This window comes from Myotis daubentonii, chromosome 10 (assembly GCF_963259705.1).
Source record: "Myotis daubentonii chromosome 10, mMyoDau2.1, whole genome shotgun sequence".
Classification (NCBI taxonomy): Eukaryota; Metazoa; Chordata; class Mammalia; order Chiroptera; family Vespertilionidae; genus Myotis; species Myotis daubentonii.
Genome location: NC_081849.1, coordinates 9,058,284 through 9,080,164, shown reverse-complemented (window position 1 = coordinate 9,080,164; position 21,881 = coordinate 9,058,284). Strand labels below are relative to the sequence as shown.

The 21,881-nt window shown below is 40.2% G+C and overlaps 1 protein-coding gene across 4 annotated transcripts in view; it reads right to left on the bottom strand.

The window, feature by feature from the left end:
• The window catches only part of BLVRA (biliverdin reductase A), a 71,607-nt gene that overhangs the window by 11,613 nt on the left and 38,113 nt on the right, over window positions 1–21,881 (bottom strand). For 3 of the 4 annotated variants that reach the window (XM_059711571.1, XM_059711572.1, XM_059711574.1), the window contains 2 exons: window positions 17,940–18,037; window positions 8,456–8,563 (listed from right to left, as the gene is read on the bottom strand). In XM_059711571.1, the coding sequence (XP_059567554.1) occupies window positions 8,456–8,563; window positions 17,940–18,037 (206 nt within the window). The remainder of the gene's footprint in view (window positions 1–8,455; window positions 8,564–17,939; window positions 18,038–21,881) is intronic. The other variant, XM_059711573.1, reaches the window with a different exon arrangement.

Sequence of the window (21,881 nt, the reverse complement as noted above, 5' to 3'; positions counted from 1 at the left end):
ACTCCCCACCCACTGTCCTCATCCATAGGTGCACGATTTTTGTCCAGTCTCTTCCCACATCTCCCACACCCCTTTCCCCCCCAAGAATAGTCAGTCCATTCCCTTTCTATGACCCTGATTCTATTATAATCAACAGTTTATTCTGTTCATCAGATTATTTATTCACTTGATTCTTAGATTCACTTGTTGATAGATGCATATTTGTTGTTCATAATTTGTATCTTTACCTTTTTCTTCCTCTTCCTCTTCTTAAAGGATACCTTTCAGCATTTCATATAATACTGGTTTGGTGGTGATGAACTCCTTTAGCTTTTCCTTATCTGTGAAGCTCTTTATCTGACCTTCAATTCTGAATGATAGCTTTGCTGGATAAAGTAATCTTGGTTGTAGGTTCCTGGTATTCATCACTTTGAATATTTCTTGCCACTCCCTTCTGGCCTGCAAAGTTTCTGTTGAGAAATCAGCTGACAGTCGTATGGGTATTCCCTTGTAGGTAACTGAGTTTCTTTCTCTTGCTGTTTTTAAGATTCTCTCTTTATCTTTTGCTCTTGGCATTTTAATTATGATGTGTCTTGGTGTGGTCCTCTTTGGATTCCTTTTGTTTGGGGTTCTCCGCGCTTCTTGGACCTGTAAGTCCATTTCTTTCACCAGGTGGGGGAAGTTTTCTGTCATTATTTCTTCAAATAGGTTTTCAATATCTTGGTCTCTCTCATCTTCTGGCACCCCTATAATTCTGATGTTGGTACGCTTGAAGCTGTCCCAGAGGCTCCTTATACTATCCTCGCATTTTTGGATTCTTTTTTCATTTTGCTTTTCCGGTTGGATGTTTTTTGCTTCCTCGCATTTCAAATCATTGACTTGATTCTTGCGCTCCTCTGGTCTGCTGTCGGGCGTCTGTATAATATTCATTATTTCAGTCCGTGTGTGCTTAATTTCTAGTTGGTTCCCCAATATAAGATCGAGGGTCTTATTAGTTTTCGTGTAGATCTCATTAAGTTTATCGGCAGCTTCTAAACAGTTCTTGAGAGACCTTAAAAGTGTGGTTCTGAACTCTATTTCTTCCATTGACAATTTTGTCCTGTTTCTTTGTCTCCGCATTTTGTTTTGCTTCCTTGGTGCACCCCCTAGTGGTCTTTGTTCGCAGTCTTATAGATAAATCTTTGTTGTAGCTAATTCCAGGGAGGGTTTGACCTCCAGGCCAAGTGGCTATGAGATTCAGCTGTGTCAGCGGTGAGAGAACTTCTGTCCTCTAGGGAGGTGCTAATCTAGCCTTTGCCTGAGGCTATCCGGCAAATGCCTCTGTGCAGGGCTTGGGCGGGGCGGGTCGAACAGGATCAACAGCGTGGGCCGGAGAGAGCAGTTATGGCGGCTCTCAGTCCTGTCCCAAGGGGCTCTGCCTCTCTGAGTCCCAGCACCCGCTGCAAAGCTGGGAGAGAAAGCTGCACTCGCTCTGACCGAAGCCAGACAGTCCTGCTTCTCCCGTTTGAGTCTGGGTCCCTAAAGACTCGCCCGGATCTGGAGCTCAGAGTCTGCGACTCCCTCCCCACTGAAAACAACAATCACGCCCTCCACCGCCAGCCCGCTCCGCGCACTCCGCACCTCAGAATTTGACTTCAGCACTGCGCCTCCTCTGAGTGTCCGTATGCGTTTCTCTTTCCTCCTAGTTGTAGGACTTCCACTCAGCCAGCGCCCCTGTGGTTCTGCGTGATGTCCCTTCCGTGTTTTGGTTTCACTTTTGAAGTAGTTGTTCAAAGCAGCAAACTCCGGCGTTAACCTATGCCGCCATCTTGGTTCAAGAACACTTGTTATAGCCCTAATGGGTTTGGCTCAACGAATAGAGCATAGGTATGCAGACTGAAGAGTCCTGGGTTTGATTCTGGTCAAGGGAATGTACCTAGGTTGCAGGCTCGATCCCCGGCCCTGCCTGGAGCAACCAATCAATGCGTTTCTCTCACATCGATGTTTCTATTTGCCACACCCCCTACCTTCCACTCTCTCTAAACATCAATGGAAAAATATCCTCGGGTGAGGATTAACAACAACAAAAAACAACACTAGTTATAAAGATTCTTCTAAGAATGCTACCTGCAAACTGTTTGAGAACAGTCTTAAAGTCAAGAATGAAAGTGACCCTCATTCCATAATGAATATAGTGAAGTAATTATGATCTCTTAAAAACATATATTCCTAAGAATACTAGAAATATAAATTTAAAATTTTATATGATAAAATTTAGATTAGTTATATCAGCGAATATTATGTAAAGAACAATTTAATGAAGACCTTTCTAAGAACGATACTTGCAAACCGTATTCACTGGGACCACACCTTCCCTGTAAAGGCGTGTTCCTATTGTTAGCAGCCCAAGCCTAAGTGAATGTAAGTAATCTGATTCTTTAATGCATGTTGAAATATATAACTACTCATAACCAGAACATTTCTAAGAATGCTACTTACAAACTGTGTTGTGACAAGTATTATATTACTGAATAGAGTCATTCTCTCTGTAATGCATCACCCCAACAGTGTTTATGTATGCTTGTAATAAGGGTACCAGAAGTAAAGAAAGTGAGCAAGGGAGAGAACCTATTTGAAGAATTAATGACAGAAAACTACCCTTGCGTGGTGAAGGAAAATAGAGCAATAAGTATTACTACACCAGTGGTGGGGTTTTTTCCTGTTCTCATGGACTATTTTTTTCCATCCCTTCACTTTCAACCTGTGTGTATCTTTTGTTCTGAGGTGGGTCTCTTGTACACCGTATATATATATGGGTCATGTATTCTTATCCTTTCTGTCACACTATGTCTCGCGATTAGAGCATTTCATCCATTTACATTTACAGTTATTATTGATAGGGACTTATTTATTGCCATTTTTTAAAAGGCTATGTTTCCTCTTTCTCTGTGTCTTAAAACCATCCCTTTAGCACTTCTTGCATTGCTGGTTTGCTGGTAATGAACTCCTTTAGTCTTCTTTTGCTGGGGAGCTCTTCATTTGACCTGCTGGACAGAGCGGTCTTGGTCGCAGGTTCTTGCTTTGCATTACTTTGTGTGCTTCATGCCAAGTCCTTCTGGCCTGACGTGTTTCTGTGGCGAGATCAGCCGACAGCTTCATGGGAACTGACTGTTTCTCTCTTGCTGCATTTAAGATTCTCTCTTTGTGTTCAATCTTGGCCATTTTAATTGTGATGTGTCTTGGTGTGGATCTCTTTGTGTTTATCTTGGGGACTCTCTGTTCTTCCTGAACTTGTGTGACGTTTTCCTTCACCAGGCAAGGGTAGTTTTCTGTCATTAATTCCTCAAAGAGGTTCTCTCCCTTGCTCGCTGTCTCTACTTCTGGTAACACTATGATGTGGATGTTGTTACATTTCATGTTGTCCCAGAGTTCCTTTGAACTCTTCTTCTGTTTTTTAATTACTTTGTATTTTTCCTGTTCTGACTGAGTGATTTTTTTTCTGTTTCGTCGTTTATATCTGACAAAAATTGAGTACAAAACAAAGGCCATAAAAGAAACAAAGAAGGTCACTGCATAATAATAAAAGGATCACTGAGCAGTGTGGCCTGAAACCGCTTGGCAAGAGATGGAAATGGTTCAGGGTGGCCGGAGTGAAGGAGCTCCAAGTCAGGGTTAATAATATCCACTTCCCTTGTTAGGGGATTTAATAAATAACATTCATACTGTGCTAAACATAATGTTCACATAGGTGCTCAATCAATACTTCTATTGTTCCTCTCTTGATTTGTTTGATTATATCAACTTCTAGCTCTGAAATTCCATGATTCTTACCATACTGCATGGGTTCTATTGTGTATTGGTTTATACACTGTCTAGCACATTGTGCATGTTAAATAAATAGTCTCTACGACGGTTGGCAGAAGTCTGAGTAAAAGAGAATAAGTGGTTGAAACAAACAAACAAAAAGTAATCATAAAAGGATCAATCTAACAAGAGAATATAACTTTTGTCAACATATATGCACCCAATATAGAAGCACCTAAGTTTAAAACAATTTTTGGTAGATTAAAAAATTTTTTTAAAATATATTTTTATTAATTTCAGAGAGGAAGGTAGAGGGAGAGAGAGATAGAAACATCAATGATGAGAATCACTGATTGGCTACCTCTTGCACGCCCCCTACTGGGGATTGAGCCCACAACCTGGGCATGTGCCCTTGACCAGAATCAAATTGGGATCCTTCAGAACGCAGGCCAACACTCTATCCATTAAGCCAAACTGGCTAGGGCTTTTGGTGGACTTTAAAGAAGAAATCAACTGCAATACAATCATAGTAGGAGACTTTAAACTCTACTGTCATCAATGGATAGATCTTCCAAAGAAAATGTCAACAAGGAAACAGTGACCTTAAATGATACACTAGATCAGGATTTAATTGATTTAATTAAAACATTTCATCCCAAATCAGCAGAATATTCTCAAGTGCACATGGAACATTCTCAAAGACAGACCACATGTTAGGACACAAAAGAAGTCTCAATAAATTTAAGAAGATTGTAATTATATCAAGCATCTTCTCTGACCACAATGGCATTGAAATAGAATTCAACCATGATAAAAAAAAACCCTCAAAAATATTGAAATACATGTAGGTTAAATAGCATGTTCTTAAATAATAAATTGAGTACCAATAAGATCAAGGAAGAAATAAAAAATTACCTGGACACAAATAAAAATGAGCACGCAACCACCCAAATATCTATGGGACACAGCAAAAGCAGTCCTGAGAGGGAAGTTCATAGAATTACAGGCCTACCTCAGGAAGTAAGCAAAATATCTAGTAAACAATCTAATCCTACACCTAAAAGAATTGCGGGGAAAACACCTCAGGAACAGTCCAGAGTAAGTAGAAGAAAGGAAATAATAAAGGTCAGAGAAGAAATAAATGACATAGAAACTAAAAAACAATATAAAAGATCAATGAAACCAAGAGCTGGTTATTTGAAAGGATATAAAAGATTAATGGACCTTTAGCCTGATTCATCAAGAAACAAAGAGATCAGAGCCAAATAAATATAATCAGAAATAAAACAAAGAGGTAATCACAGACATCACAGAAACCCAAATGATTGTAAAAAATATTATGAATAACAATATGTTAAGAAAATAGGCAAGCTGGGCAAAATGGACAAATTCCTAGAAACACACAATCTTCCAAAATTGTATCATGAAGAAGCTGAAGACCTGAATAGACCAATAACAACTAATGGAATCTAAGGACTAATCAATAAACCTCTGGGAGACGAAAGCCCTGGACCAAATGGCTCCAAGGACGAATTTTACCAAACATTCAAAGAAGAACTAAGAGCAATCCTCCTCAAACTATTCCAAAAATTGAAAAGGAGGGGAGACTTCTAAGATCGTTTTATGAGGCCAACATTATCCTAATACCAAAACCAGATAAAGACACTACAGAAAAAGAAAATTATAGGCCAATATCCCTGATGAACATTGATACAAAAATCCTCAAAAAATATTAGCAAATCAGATCCAGCAATACATTAAAGAATATTATACCATCATCAAGTGAGATTTATTCTGGGGATTCAAGGTTGGTACTATATCCACAAGTCAATAAATGTGATACATCACATAAACATAATGAAATATAATAATCACATGATCATATCATTAGATACAGAAAAGCATTCAATAAAATCTAGCCCCCATCTATATATATAAAAGCCTAAGTGACCACTCAACCATTTGACCAGTAGCTATGATGCACACTGACCACCAGGGGCAGACACTCAATGCACAGGTATGGAAGCCTGGAACAGACTGATGAATCTCAGAGGGAAGGGGGGAGGGGAGAGGGCTGGAAGAGATTAACCAAACTAGAGGCCTGGTGCATGGATTCATGCTCCAGTGGGGTCCCTCGGCCTGGCCTGTGGGGATTGGGCAAAATCAGAAGTCCGACATCCCCCAAGAGGTCCCAGATTGTGAGAGGTCAAGGCCAGGCCGAGGGACCTCACTGGTGCACAAACCCGTGCACTGGGCCTCTAGTATATGATAAAAATTCTCCGCAAAGTGGGAATAAAGGGATCATACCTCATCATAATAAAGGTCATATATGAAAAACCTACAGCCAATATCATACTCAATGGGCAAAAATTAAAAGTATTTCCCTTAAGATCACAAACAAGACAGGGATTTCCGCCTTCTTCATACTTATTTGACATAGTACTGGAAGTCCTAGCCACAGCGAATAGACAAGAAGAAATAAAAGACATCCAAGTGGGAAAGGAGCAAGTAAAACTGTTGTTATGTGCAGAAAACATGATTTTGTATATATAAATCCTAAAGACTCCACCCAAAACTTCTAGAACTAATAAATAAATTTGACAAAGTTGCAGGATACAAAAGTAACATCCAGAAATCAATGGCATTTTTATACACCAATAATGAACTATCAGAAAGAGAAACTAAGAAAACAACTCTATTTACTACTACAACAATAAAAATAAGGTACCTAGGAATAAATTTAACTCAGAAAAAGATAAACATATGGGAGCACAACAAGCTAAAAAGCTGCACAGCAAAAGAAACCATTGACACAATGAAAAGGGAACCCACTGTATGTGAGAATATATTTACGAAGGATATATCCAAAAAGGGGGTAATTTCCAAAATATATAAAGAACGTATACAATTCAACATCAGGAAGACAAACAATCCAATTAAAAAATGGGCAAAGGACCTGAATAGACACTTCTCCAAAGAGGACATACACATGGCCAATAGACATGTGAAAAAAATGCTCAAAGTCAGTAATCATCAGAGAGATGCAAATTAAAACTACAATGAGGTACCACCTCACACCTGTCAGAATGGCTACTATCAATAAATTAAGAAACAAGTACTGGCAAAGATGTGGAGAAAAGGGAACCCTTGTGCATTGCTGGTGGGAATACAGACTGGAGAAGTCACTGTGGTAAACAGTATGGAGTTTCCTCAAAAATTAAAAATGGAATTGTCTGTTGACCCAGTGATCCCACTTCTGGGAATATATGCTAAGAATCCTAAAACACCAATCAGAATTTTTGCATCCCCATGTTTATAACAGCATTGTTTACAATAGTCAAGATCTAGAAATAGCCTAAGTGCCCATCAGTAGATGAGTGGATAAAAAAGCTATGGCACATTTACACAATGAGGCTATATAAAAGAAGGAACTGTTATTCTTTGGGACAGCATGGGTGGATCTGGAGATTATTATGCTAAGCCAAATAAGCCAGTCAAAGGAAGACAAATGCTATAAGATCTCTCTAATATGTGGAATCTAAGGAACAATATTAACCAAGGAACAAAATGGAATCAGAAGCATGGACACACAGCACATACTGGCTAACGTCTGAGGGGGTGTGGGTGGGAGTGACTGTCTAAAGGAGATTAAGGGATTAACTAAAGAATATATATATATATATATATATATATATATATATATATATATATCCCATTGACCCAGACAATAGTTTGGTGAAGCACAAGGGAGAGGGAGGCGGGTGTAGAGGTGGGCAAAGGGTGTCAGGAGGGGGACACCTGCAATAATATCTTCATTAAATATTTTTAATAGAAACAAACAAAAAAAGATAAATTTAAAAATCACTACCTACTCAATCAATCATTAGACTCCATATATACTAGTAAGTGAGATCATATTGGATTTGTATTTTTCTGATTGGTTTGTTTGATTCAGCATAATAATCACCAGGTCCACCCATACATTTTTGCCAATTGAGAAATGGGGGAAAAAAGCAATGCCAGGCCACATCAGGGTTTTATGTCTTTCATGAAAGCTCTCAGGGAAGGTGGCCAGACAAGGAACCCAGGTAAGGGTATAGGAAGACAAGGTGTCCATCCAAAGGCGACTACAAGAGGAGGCGGCTCCAGGAAGCTCATTTCCTGTTCCTAATGGAGGTGCTCAAAGAACTACCAAGACAGAGTAAACAGCCAAATATATAGTAGATCCAAATTTTGGCCACAGTCAATGTCCCTGTAACATGTGGGAGGAAAGGGGGGCTAGCATATTCTATTTGCTCCACTAAGAGACATTCTCCTCTCCAAGAACCTTTCCCTCCATCCTTTTTTAAAAGAGGTTTCACTTTCAACTTCCTGTGAAAAAATAATCTCCAGCTTGTTAGGATTTCATGAGGCAAAACTCTGCTTAATAGACGGGGACAGTGGCATAACAATGCTTACGATTTCTAATCCACTTTTTACCCAAGCACAACAAGCAATGCAGTCTCATTTGAGAACAGAAAGAAAAATTAGATATTTTTATTGTTTGTAGGTGCATAATAAATTAAACTGGCCTCAGTCAGAGAGTCTTTAGTAGAAATAAATCCAAGCTCACCCTCTAGAGAGCTAGGAAATAACCATCTGGCATCCTGGCCCCACCAGCTACACGTGACCTGTGATCCCACCTAAAACTGACCTGTGAAGAGAAGAGACCCTTTCAGCAGGTCTTTCCCCACCACTTCTTTTTTCAGGAACGCAAACTCCTCCATCAAGAGCTCAATATGTTCCTCATGCAAGACTTTCCCTGTGACGACAAAAACGGAACAGAAAGGCAATCGTCATCAATTGCATAGAGCTGTGCATCCCAGAGCATGAATCTGTGTTTCCCCAGCACAGAAGGACATACAGACCTCAAAACCAATTTGGGAACACTACACCTTTAAACACCCCCGCTGTAGGTAGTGCCAATTCTAAAATTACAACAGGAATAACAATCTAAGAAAGCAAGATTATATCCACCTGCCTCAAAGGCAAGATGAAATCAGGAAAATATCAGAACGGTGTAGCATAATATTCTAAGATACAAAAAGAAAAAAAGGGGTTGTCGAGATTAAAGGAAAGAAGCTAGAATTAGACTTTATTTCAAAGAATTGAAAAAACAGATGACTTTTTAAATTATCTGAGTTAGAGGGAAAATAAAACCTTAATATTTATATTTTTTTAATTCTAAAAGAAAACCATTTAAAAATTTTTGCTGTAATGGCTTTTTCATATCTAAGCCAGGAATTTCATAACAACCCAAACTATTTTGTAATTAAGTGCAAAGTGTGGTTATGATCTACACTTTCATTGAAACAAAGAGAGAAATCTGGGCCACTGGAAGATACTCACCAACCTTTGCTTAACCCAGACTCACAGAAAACACTGCAGAACTTACTGGGCTTGTTTTGCACCTCACTGAGTGGGCGGGAAGTCTTTGGAGTCTCCAGAGAGTGAGGTGTGTGGGAGAGTGAGATTCCTCTCACCCACTCCTAACCCATAAATAATGTCAGAGCTTCTTACAGTGAACAGCCCTTCTCTCCTGTGGGTGATTCTATCATGTGCATGCGCATGAGGGGAGGCTGGGCATCTGGGAAGTTTAACCATGTTTCAGAGCATGCTGCATTCTCTCCAGCACTATTTCTATATTTCCATTTCTGCATTTCCATGTCCATGGTCATTAAGAAAATTTTATCTTTCAACTGCATCTTTGGTTGTTTTTCTATCATTCAATTAATGCTCTATTGTGATAAATGTGGCAACCACAGTATACACATGTACACACGAATGCGCGTGCGCGCGCGCGCACACACACACACACACACACACATCCATATACATATTTTCTTTAGGTCAGTTCACTGAAAGGACTTAGAAGCAAAGATCACTGAAAAGAAAAAGCAATGAGCACACCTAGCATATAAATATTGGCATCAAAATATCAATTACTTCACTGTTGGGAATGAAAATTAATGCAGCCTGTGAAAAACAGTACGGAGGTTCCTCAGACAAGTAAAGATAGAACTACCATATGATCCAGCTTCTGGTTATTTATCTGAAGGCAACAAAAACACAAACGTCAAAAGATATATGCACCCCTATGTTCAATGCAGCATCATTTACAACAGCCAAGACAGGGGAAGGATCTAAGTGTCCACTGATGGATGAATGGAAAAAGAAAATGTGATACACACATGCTCAGTGGAATATTATTTAGCCATAAGAAGAAAATCTTGCCATTTGAGACAATATTGACCTTGAGGGCATTATACTAAGTAAAATTAGTCAGACAGAGAAAGACAAATACCACATGATTTCACTTATATGTGGAATCTAAAAAAAAAAACAAAAACACTCATCGATACAGAGAAGAGATTGGTGGTTGCCAGAGATAGGAGGTGAGACGTAGGCACAGAGGTAAAAAAGATGGTCAAAAAATACAAACTTCCAGTTACAAGATAAATAAGTTTGGGAATGTAATGTACAGCATGGTGACTACAATTAGTATTTACCTGTGTATTTGAAAGTTGCTAAGAAAATAAATCTTAGGAGTTCTGGTACAAAAAAATGATGATGTGTAGTAATAAATCTTAACTAGACTTGTGGTGATCACTGCACAATATATATAAATAATAATTATGTTGTATACCTGAAACTAATATGTTATGTGTCAATCATATCTCAATTTTTAAAGATTTTAATTACAAAATACCATTTACCACCAAATGAACTAGGGCTCTTTGAAAAAATGTCTAGTTGCAGGACTGAGGTAGAAAAAGTTTACCATGAACATAAACCATTTCAAACAATGACAGAAATATAACAACATGCGACAAGAGGTAGCATGAAGAGGTCCCCATTGACCAAATATGAAAACATTTGAATATCAAAATAAAAAATGAAAATGGAGTATAAAAGGAAGCCATACTGATATAAAGACATAAGCAGAAAGTGTGATAAATAATGAATATTATCAGGTTTCAAACTATCTCCCCACAAAATAATCATTAATTATAAATGGGGAAAAATTAACTTTCATTGGAGTGGCCTAGCAGACACCACCTTAATCAAATGGTATCATTAATAATGTACAAATTAAAATTGAATGGCACCTGATAGGATGCAATGCAAAGAACATAAGATCACTTCTATGACATTTCTATAAAAGATGCATATCCCAAAAATAATTATGGAAAAATATCAGGCAAACTCAAATTTAGGAACATTATACAAAATAACTGGCTAGTAAATCTTTCTAAATACCAAGGAAAGACTGAGGAACTGTCCAGAGCAGAGGTTAAAAGTGACATGACAGGGGATGAGAAGAGATAAATCAAAGAACTTATATACTTACTAGAGGCCTGGTGCACAAATTCATGCATGGGTGGGGTCTGGCTGGCCTGCCCTGATGGGGGCCTATAGGGCTGGACTGGCTGGAGGGGAGGGGCTGCAGGCAGTTGGCCAGCCGGCCCTGCCCCCAATCAGGGTGTTGGGGGCCGATCGAGGGTGGGGCAGCCGGGGGAGGGGGCACTTAGGGCCTGGATCAGGCTGGTTGGCTGCTGCAGTGGGCGTCATAGCCACCAGTCATTCTGGTCATTCTGGTTGTTCTGCCGCTCTGGTTGCTGGGCTTTTATATATATAGATATGCATAGCCCATGGATACGTGCAATAGGGCAGTGAAGACATAGCGGGGTGGGTAGGGGCTGGGAACATGGAAGTAGAGGGGGAAGGGAAGATATCTGTAATACTATCTATATATATAAAAGCCTAAGCGACCAAATGACCAGTTGACCGGTCCCTATGACATGCACTAACCATTAGAGGGCATATGCTCAACACAGGAGCTGCCCCCTGGTGGTCAGTGCACTCCCACAGCTGGAGCACCACTCAGCAGACCAACAGGCACCAGACTCCAGGCTCACAGCTGGCAAGTGCAGCTGCAGTGGCACAAGCCTCTCTCACCTCTGTGGCAGTGCTACCAAGCAGCGGCAGCGGCAGGTGCAGTGGGTCCGGGATGAGTGAGAGCGGTGAAAATGACATCTCAATTTACAAAATGCCTAGATTTAAGTCATTCATTAAGTTATTTAGATGAATCTCAGAATTATTACTCAGTTTCTTCAAGGCCTTTTTTTTGTTCTATTCAGAGCTGCTGTTGTAGAAGAAACAGACATATTTCTTAGCAATTCTTGCATCAAAGGGTTCTAGCTCTGTAACTAGTTTCACTATTGATGCAAGTGCTAGAGAATGTTTATCCTGGTTATTATTTAAACTAGAGGCCCAGTGTACAGGTTCATGCACCAGGGGGTCCCTCAGCCTGGCCTGTGCCCTCTCACAATCCGGACCCCTCAGGGGATGTTGGAGAGCCAGTTTTGGCCCAATCCCCACAGGCCAGGCGAGGGACCCCACCGGTGCATGAATCTGTGCACCGGGCCTCTAGTATGTATATAAGATCTTTGGTTAATCTCTTCCCTCCCTCCCCCCTTCTCTCTGAGATTCATCAGTCTGTTCCATGTTTCTATGCCTGTGGTTTCCACTCCTGTATTGAGCATCTACCCCCTGGTGGTCAGTGTGTGTCATAGCTACTGGCCAGTCAGCCGGTCACTTACACTTTTATACATGTAGATGTGTCAAACCTCACAAGCTATCCCTTATGACTGGTGAAGTGAGAGATGGGGCTTGAGAGACACTAATCCTAGAAGAATTCTGAGAAGCAGAAGAGCAGGCCATGAGCTGCCCTGGGCCACCAATAGATTCATTTTACATGCATCCATAAAACAAGGTTTTCCATTCCATTTGTGATATATAAAGCACAAAAAGTACACTTAACCAAGCACTAGTCAACTATATAACAATCAATGCTGGGACTGTTTTCTATGGTATCCTGGATAAATATGTCAGAACAATTTTCAGAATATTCTTTTGTATTTAAAGATGAGATCTCCATCTTTATAATGCTACTCCCTACCAACTGAAGCAGTGCAACAATATAATTCTATTATGCAAAAGAAAGTTTCATATATACAGTAGTCCTTTTTATTCTGAATGCATCTTTTCTCCAGAGATGTTTGCAAATTCAGACCTTTACCCTTCCCCTTTTATATTTTTCTTGTCAGAAATTTTCCTTATTTATGTTGTGAGCTAATTTCCAAATTGCAATACTGTCTTTTTTCCTCTGTCTTCTTTAATATTTTTACCTTCTTTAGCCTTCGTTATATTTAAATGTATAATACCCTGTTTTGAAAAAGGGCTGCAATATCCTGTTTCTGTCTGACTGTTTGTAATCTTGCTTGCAGTTTTGTATAATTTTACCTTTTGCTTCAGTATTTCCTGTAATGGAGGTCTTAAGGTGGTAAATTCCCTGGGCTGCTGTGTGTCTGGAAAAGTTTTTATTTCTCCTTTATATTTCAAGAATAACTTTGCTGAATATATTGTTCTTTTTATATATATATATATTTTATTGATTTTTTACAGAGAGAAAGGGAGAGAGATAGAGAGCTAGAAACATCGATGAGAGAGAAACATCGATCAGCTGCCTCCTGCACATCTCCTACTGGGGATGTGCCCGCAACCCAGGTACATGCCCTTGACCGGAATCGAACCTGGGACCTTTCAGTCCGCAGGCCGACGCTCTATCCACTGAGCCAAACCGGTTTCGGCGAATATATTGTTCTTGACTGATAATTTTTCTCTTTCAATAGTTAGAGTATTTGATTCCATTCTCTCCTAGCTTGTAGGGCTGCTGCTGAGAAATCCGATGATAACCTAATGAGATTTCCTTTAGAGCTTACTCTCTTCTTTTCCCTGGCTGCCTTGAAAATTCTTTCTTTGTTATTAATTTTTGACGATTTTAATGCAATGTGCCTTGGAGAAGGCCTTTTTGGATTGAGATAATTAGGTGTTCTGTTTGCTTCTTGGATTCGAGCATCTAGCTTTGTCCATAGGTTTGGAAAATTCTCATCAACTCTCTGTATGAATAGGACCTCTGCTTCCTTCTCCTGTACTCTTTCTGGTATACCTATTGTGTTAATATGTCTCTCTGATTGAGTCAAATAGTTCTCATAGAGTTCTTTCATATAGTCTCAAGTCTCTCTCTTCTATCTGCATCATTACTATCTTCAATCTTTAAGGATTTCTATCTTCAATTTCACTAATTCTTTTCTCCAACTGGTCAGCATCATTTCCTGAGACTGCTAGTTCATCACTATTTATCAAATTTCTATTTGTTTTGTTTTGTTTAAATTTCAATGTCTTCAGTAAAGTATTGCTTTTGTTTGTTGATTTTATTTCTGAGTTTATTAAACTGCCTGTGTTTTCTTGTATCTCATTGAGGGTTTTTCCAGAACTGCAACCTTAACTTCTCTGTCATTTAAATCACATATTTCTATGTCTTTAAGTTTATTTTCTAGAGATTTGCATTTCCTTTCCGAGTTGCCTCATTGCCTTGGTTGTTCATGGTATGTCATAGATTCTTTCTTGTCTAGGCATCTACAGAAATGAGATCTGCTTTTTTTTTTTTTTTTTTTTTTTTAAGTGTTACTTCTCGAGTAGGTTGATAAGAAATCTTGTTTTCCAGAAGGTGGCACTGAAAGACAAGTTGTTTTAGTTTCTCTCGTGCTGCTCCAGCTTCTGGGATCTCTGCAGAATGGTTGAAAATGTCCTGTTTCCCCTAGTCTCTTCTGTAACCAGGTCACCTCGGTCTCAAGGCACCACCGCTGTGGTGGACGACGGTGTTACGAGCCTGTGAAATCACCAGGGTGAGGTGTGGTAAGCTGGCAGAGGTCAGCTGTTGTACTTGTGGTTTGTCCTCCCAGTTACAGTAATTGCCAGACCTCAGCTGCTTCACCTCTGTATCTCCACCCATCACTGGGATTAACTGCCGCATGTACCTGCCATTCAGGGGAAAAAATCCTGCTGTCACTCCAGTCCTAGGGTTTGCAGGTAATGTGTTTTATAGCCCAGTGCTCACAGCTGTAGCTTCTCCTAGGGCCGCTGCTACCTCTGGAAGGGTGAAGGGAGGTGGCCAGGCTCCATGGCTTGCTCTGCCTGACTAAGGGGCCACCAGACAACGGCATCTCTGTGCTTCGTTTCTGCACCGGTCACTGGGTTTAGTGCACTGTGTACCAACCACTCTGGCAGGAACGTTCACTATATCTCTTCGCTCCTCTGGGCTGCAGGAAATACAGATGGCAACCTGATTCCTCTCTTCTTTCAAGACCCATAGGGCTGCCCTGACCGGTTTGGCTCAGTGGATAGAGTGTCGGCCTGCGAACTGAAGGGTCCCAGGTTCGATTCCGGTCAAGGGCATGTACCTTGGTTGCGGGCATATTCCCAGTAGGGGGTGTGCAGGAGGCAGCTGATCGATGTTTCTAACTCTCTATCCCTCTCCCTTCCTGTCTGTAAAAAATCAATAAAATATATTTTTTAAAAAAGACCCATAGGGCTGCATCTGTAGTACCCATCTCTGCTCTTCTACCCTCCCCCTTCCCCCGCCTCGTTCCCCACTTGCTCCCACTCACCCACTTTCAGTTGTTTCAATGCACAAATCTCTCAGATGTGTTTGTATTCATCAGGGAATTCTCTGTTCAGTTATCACTGTTCAAATTATTGTAACTTCAAAAAGAAAGACCAGGGGAACTTCTGCTGCTGCCATTCCGCTGTAGTCGTTCTCCCTTACAGGTTTCTGTATTTGTCTTTACATTTACCTTTACCAGGGAGCTCTTTTTATAAGTTTGGATGCCTTCCTGTTGCTGCCTAGTATCCTTTTGTTTTAATTTGAAGGAACTTCCTTTAGCAATTCTTCTAGGGTATTTCTAGTGGTAATTAATTCACGCAGCTTTTGTTTGTCTGGGAAAGTCTTAGTTCTGCTTTCATTTCTGAAGGACAGTTCTGCTCAATATTGTATTCTTGTTTGGCAGGTTTTTTTTTCTTTCAGTACTTTGAATACATCTGACCTTCATCGTTCTTGCTGAGAATTCTGCAGATAATCTTAAAGGAGCTTTCTTGTATATAATGAGTCACTTTTCTCTTGCTTTTTTTTTTTTCAAGAGTCTGCCCTTATCTGTGACTTTTGAAGCTGTGATTATAATGTGTCTTGGTGTGAGTCTTGAGGTTTATTCTAGTTAGAGTTCATTAAGTTTCTGAAAATTGTATATCATTTCATTTGTCAAATTTTTGGAAGTTTTCAACCATTATTTCTTTAAATAAGCTCTCTGCCCTTTTCTCTCTTTCCCCTTTGTGGCATATATTGATCTGCTTGATGGTATCCCATAATTCCTTAAGATTTCTTCACTGTTCTTCATTGTTTTTTCTCTTTGTCCTTATGAATCAAATTTCAAATGATCTATCCAAGTTTGGTCTTTTCTTCATTTGGTTGATCAAGGTTGTTGTTAAACCCTTCTTGTTGGCTCTTCAGCTCCAGAATTTGTTTGGTACTTCTTATAGTTTACATCTCTTTGTTGATATATTTTAATTTTGCTCATGTACGGTTTTCCTGATTCTTGTTTATTTGTGGTTTCTCTTAGCTGACTGTGTATCCTTTACAGAGTTATTTTTAATTCTTTTTCAGATAATTCATAGGTCTGCATTTCTCAGGGTCAGTTTCAGAAAATGTTTCATTGGGCTATTTTCCTCTTTCTTTGTTTTCCTTGTGATTATTTGTTGAGTTTTGAATATTGGACAAAACAGGCACATTTCCCAGTCTTTACAGACTAGTTTTGTAAAAGAGACTTTCACCACTCAGCCAGGCAAAAAAATTCTGGGGAGGAGGGATTACCAAAATTTTCCTGGGAATGTACCATCTCTGGGATTATGTGTATAATTTCCAAATTAAAGAGGTTTGTCCCTGTTCTCAAGAACCTGTAATCTCTCCGCCCCCCCCCCCCATGGCTGTCTGCAGTGATGCACTCTTGCTGGCGCTCTCCTTGTTTTTACTAGTAACAGTCCCCAAACTGGCATTCAAAGTATAAATGTGTTTGAGAAAATTGGACAGATATGTACAACAAAATTAAACTAGACAAACTTCTTACACCATACACAAAAATAAACTCAAAATGGATTAAAGACTTAAATGTTAGACTTGAAACCATAAAACTGCTAGAAGAAAACATAGGCAGTATAATCTTAGACATTTCTCATAGCAATCTATACTAATAAAAGGATAATATGCTAATTAGACCAGCTAGACCAGATGTCTTCCGGACGTCATTCCAGACGTCCTTCCTGACAAAGCCAGGGCCCGGCCTGGGGGGAGTCACCTGCTGTCCCGGGTGCCTGCGGCTGGCCAGAGGGAGGGAGGCCCAGGTCGTAGGTACATGCTATTAACATGACTTATCACTATATCATGACCACCTGGCTTAGGCAGTTTCTGTCTATTTTCTCCCATGTAAAGTTACTCTTTTTTTCTCCTTTTCATCTTGTGCTCTTTGGAAGAAACTCACTACATGCAGGACATTATCTTCTTGAAAAAACTTAGCCTGTTATCTTGCAGAGTATTCCACATTCTTGTTTGTTTGATTTTATTATTTGGTGTCACTTTTACCCCTATGTTTCCTGCAAACTGAAAATTTAATTTAAATATTAAGTATATGGTGGATGCTATGTACATCACACCAGATGGCTCACAGTGTCAGAATGATCCATATTAGCGTCATTTGGTTAGGATGATAACAGCAGAGCTCTTCATTGCAAAGGGATAATTTCATTTTTTGTAATTAGCAAGAAGCCTAGCATATCATATTATAAATAGTATTCCTCTTAAGAAAAAATAACAACTACAAAATGTGAATATAAAATAATTCATTACTCTGATCTGGGCATTTTTCCATTAGCAATATAAATATCACATGAATAAAACTAAAATCATATCATGATACTACCACAGGTGGAAACTAATAGAGTAAAAAAAAGCTGACAAGTCTCAAAAAAAAGTTTGTAAATTCCCACCCATCCCTCTGCCCTGTTGGCCCTCCACATATCCCTTTAATGTGCCTACAGTAGTGAGGTGGGGAGTGTTGGGAGCCTTTTGTATCAGTAATATATATGATATGGGGATAAACTATAAAGGAATAAAGATACCACAGAATTCTTAGTGACGGTAACTCAGAAACAGGGACTGTGCTCTAGACAGATAGAACATACATCACCTTTCTGTTCAGCTAGCTCCCACAGGTCCTGAGCTGCTGTCCAAGACAGTGCCATAGGGTATTCCACAAGGACATGCTTGCCAGCATTAAGGAACTGCCTTTGGAAGCAAGAGATATAGAAATAATACACTTCAAATAAGCTGCACTGAAATGCCTTGCATGAAAGAGTACAAAATGCTATAAATGCACAAAAGTCTAGGTGTGCAAATGTGCCATACAGGTAAATCAAAACCAGAAGATAACGGTGATGAAATGTACTTCACATTATTTCCTACTATACAGTAAGAGAATGATTTTCTGATAATTTAAAATTTTGCTTATTCAACCACTCACATAGTCAACCAGTTTCTATTTACCAGTTATTTTGGAGAAGAAATAAAGACACATTGACAGCTAAATTGCCAGTTACCACATGATAGCTATCAATGAAAACTATAAAACCCACAGCAGCTAGCTCTGTCTGAGGCAGTCTAAAAAGATTTCACTAACGACAACTGAACGGACTCTTGAATTATGAGTAATATTTTTCAGGTGCAATGGAATGAGCATATTTCACTTTATGCAGAACATGCAGGGGCTTGGGCATTTTCTGGGGCTTTGTTCATTTGGATTATGATAAGAACTTCAGCATGAGCTATAGGGAGTAAAGGGAAATGAGGTAATACTAGTAGTTGGGAGCCTGACTGTGAAGGATTTAGAATGCTGTGCTCAGAAATTTGGACATTGTTCCCTAGATATTCTAGGGTATAAACGTTTACAGTTTATCCTTGAACAAAGCAGCAATCTCCCACACAGTTGAAAATCTGCATGTAACTTTGACCCCCCCCAAAACTTAAGTACTATTAGCCTACATTTGACTGGAAGCTGCATCAACAATATAAATAGTTTATTACCACATATTTTATATAGGGTGTCCCAAAATTCATGCAAGATTTGCAATTGAATTGAATTGCGAATCATGTGTGAATTTTGGGACACCCTATATGTTATATGTATTCTTACAATGCAATAGCTAGAGAAAAAAAAATGTTGAATGACATCAGAAGAATGGCAACATGAGAGATGACCCTTTGAAGTTTAAACTATTCAAACAGCTATAATTTAACAAAAGATTCCCTGTTCAATGCACAAATGTACCCAAGAGGTCATGCATTGAAACATTTAAAGGTGGGCAAGTGAGAGCAAACCAGGGAGGAAAAGATGCTGAGTCGAGCTACAGACACAGCCTTGTAGCTAGTGGAGCTCACATTGGGGCTCAGCCCAGAAAGGGGAGAAATCGGGTTGTGGCTGACACTCCTTTCAGCTGGGGTGGCGGGGGTGGAGGGGAAGCAAAAAAATTTGGTGAGCATTGTTGCAGAAGTGGGCAGTATGAGCTGTGGCTGAGCCCAGATACCTGATCAGGTACACAGCACAGAGATGCAGCCATGGTTGCCTGGCTGTCAGCATTCCAGACAGAGAAAAAACCCCACAGAGCATGGAGACAACCAAGATGGCGGCATAGGTAAACACCTGAACTTGCTGCCGCGCACAACCACATTAAAACTACAACTAAAAGACCGATATCATCCAGAACCATGGGAAGGCTGGCTGAGTGGAAATTCTACAACTAGAAGGAAAGAGAAAAGCCCATTAAGTCTGGCAGGAGGTGCAGAGGTGTGAAAGTGTGGAGGTACGGAGGCAGAGCGTGAAAGGGGCTGGCAGCTGGCTATGTTGTCTTTTTCAATCGGGAGGGAGATACAAGCTCCCGACTGCTCTGAAATCCAGTTCCAGGTGAGAATTTGGGGACCCAGACTCATATGGAGAGAAATGTACTCTCTGGCATTGGGCCGGAATGTGAGGGCGGCTTTCTCACAAAGGTGCTTGCAGCGTTCATTGTTCCTCCATGGGGACGCACAACACAGACCCCAGGACCTACCGGGGCAGGGCTGATGGGCAACCAGCTATTTGCTTCATCCTAGTGATTCCCTGAGACACCCTATTCCCCCGTACCCCCCGCCACACCCAATTTACAACCCCACCAAAGCTGTGCACAGAGGCTTTTGCATACGAATGGCCTGGCCTTTCTCTGCCTAAAAACCTGTCAAACTGTAGCTGTGTCAGAGAACCCCAGAGCTTCCAAAATAAGGCCTAAGGCTCCTCAGCAGCCTACATTGCTTCACAGCTGTGCTTCATTGGGGCACCTCCAAACCCCAAACAAAGAGGATGAATCTGCAGATCTCTGAGGGTGGCCTCAGGCAGTGGTTCACTTTGCACCTCCTTGGAGATCCAAGAGCCAATATACCCAGTGGTAAGAGTGAGACCATCCAGATTACAACTCTTCACATTCATAAGAGACATACTCAGGGAGCTGACTCAGTGAGTGCCAAAGCCCCACTGAAGCAAGTCCTGCCCCATAGGGTGTCTCCAGCACAGAAGTTCTCCCATTGTAGACACAACTGGTCCTCACAGCCAACTGGCATGGAGGTCAATTTCTCCCAGTGATACCAACAGCAATCAAGGCTTAACTACAATAAGACTGTGCACACAGCCCACAAAGGGGTGCACCAAGAGCATCCACCTCAGGTGACTGGGGAGGCTGAGCCACTGGGTCTTATAGGACACCTAACACACAAAGCCACTCTATCAACACAGGGAAGCAGCCAAAATGCAGAGACAAAGAAACAGGTCACAAATGAGAGAAATGGAGGAAAGCAAACTACTGGATATAGAGTTCAAAACCATGGTTATAAGGTTACTCAAGAATCTTCTATAAACCTCCGAGAAATATAGTGAGACCCTCAAGTATATGAAAAAGGACAAATTAGAAATTAAGCATAAACAGACTGAAATGAAGAATAATATACAGAGATCCAACAGCAGACTAGAGGATCCCAAGAATCAAATCAAAGGTTTGAAATACGAAGAGGCAAAAAACACCCAACTGGAAAAGCAAAAGGAAAAAAGAATACAAACATATGAAGATAGTGCAAGGAGCCTCTGGGACAACTTCAAGTGTACCAACATCCGAATTATGGGGGTGCCAGAAGAAGAGAGAGAGCAAGATATTGAAAACCTATTTGAAGAAATAATGACAGAAAACTTCCCCTACCTGGTGAAAGAAATAGACTTACAAGTCCAGGAAGCACAGAGAACCCCAAACAAAAGGAATCCAAAGAGGACCACACCAAGACACATCATAATTAAAATGCCAAGGGCAAAAGACAAAGAGGGAATCTTAAAAGCAGCAAGAGAAAAACAGCTAGTTACCTACAAGGGAGTACCCATATGACTGTCAGCTGATTTCTCAACAGAAACTTTGCAGGCCAGAAGGGAGTGGCAAGAAATATTCAAAGTGATGAATAGCAAGAACCTACAACCAAGATTACTTTATCCAGCAAAGCTATCATTTAGAATTGAAGGTCAGATAAAGAGCTTTACAGATAAGAAAAAGGTAAAGGAGTTCATCACTGCCAAACCAGTATTATATGAAATGCTGAAGAGTAATCTTTAAGAAGAAGAAGAAGAAGAAAAAGGTAAAGATAAAAATTATGAACAACACAGTGACAACAAATACATATCTATCAACAAGTGAGTGTAAAAATCAAGTGAATAAAAAATCTGACGAATCAGGGGCATAGAAAGGGAGTGAACTGACAATTCTTGGGGGGAAAGGGGTGTGGGGGGGGTTCAGGAAGAGACTGGACAAAAATCGTACACCTATGGACAAGGACAGTGATCACCCCTAAGTGCTCTCCCCTGCTGGCCTGATCGAGCCTAACTGCCTCTGCCTCAGTCTCTGCCACCGTGGCTTTGTCTGGAAGGACGTCCGGAAGACATCTGGTCTATCCAGTCTAATTAGCTTATTACCCTTCTATTAGTATAGATACAGTATGTACTACAGTTAATTTTATATTGTTATGATTTAGTACTTCATTTTTACATTTGTTTACATTTCTCTCAACT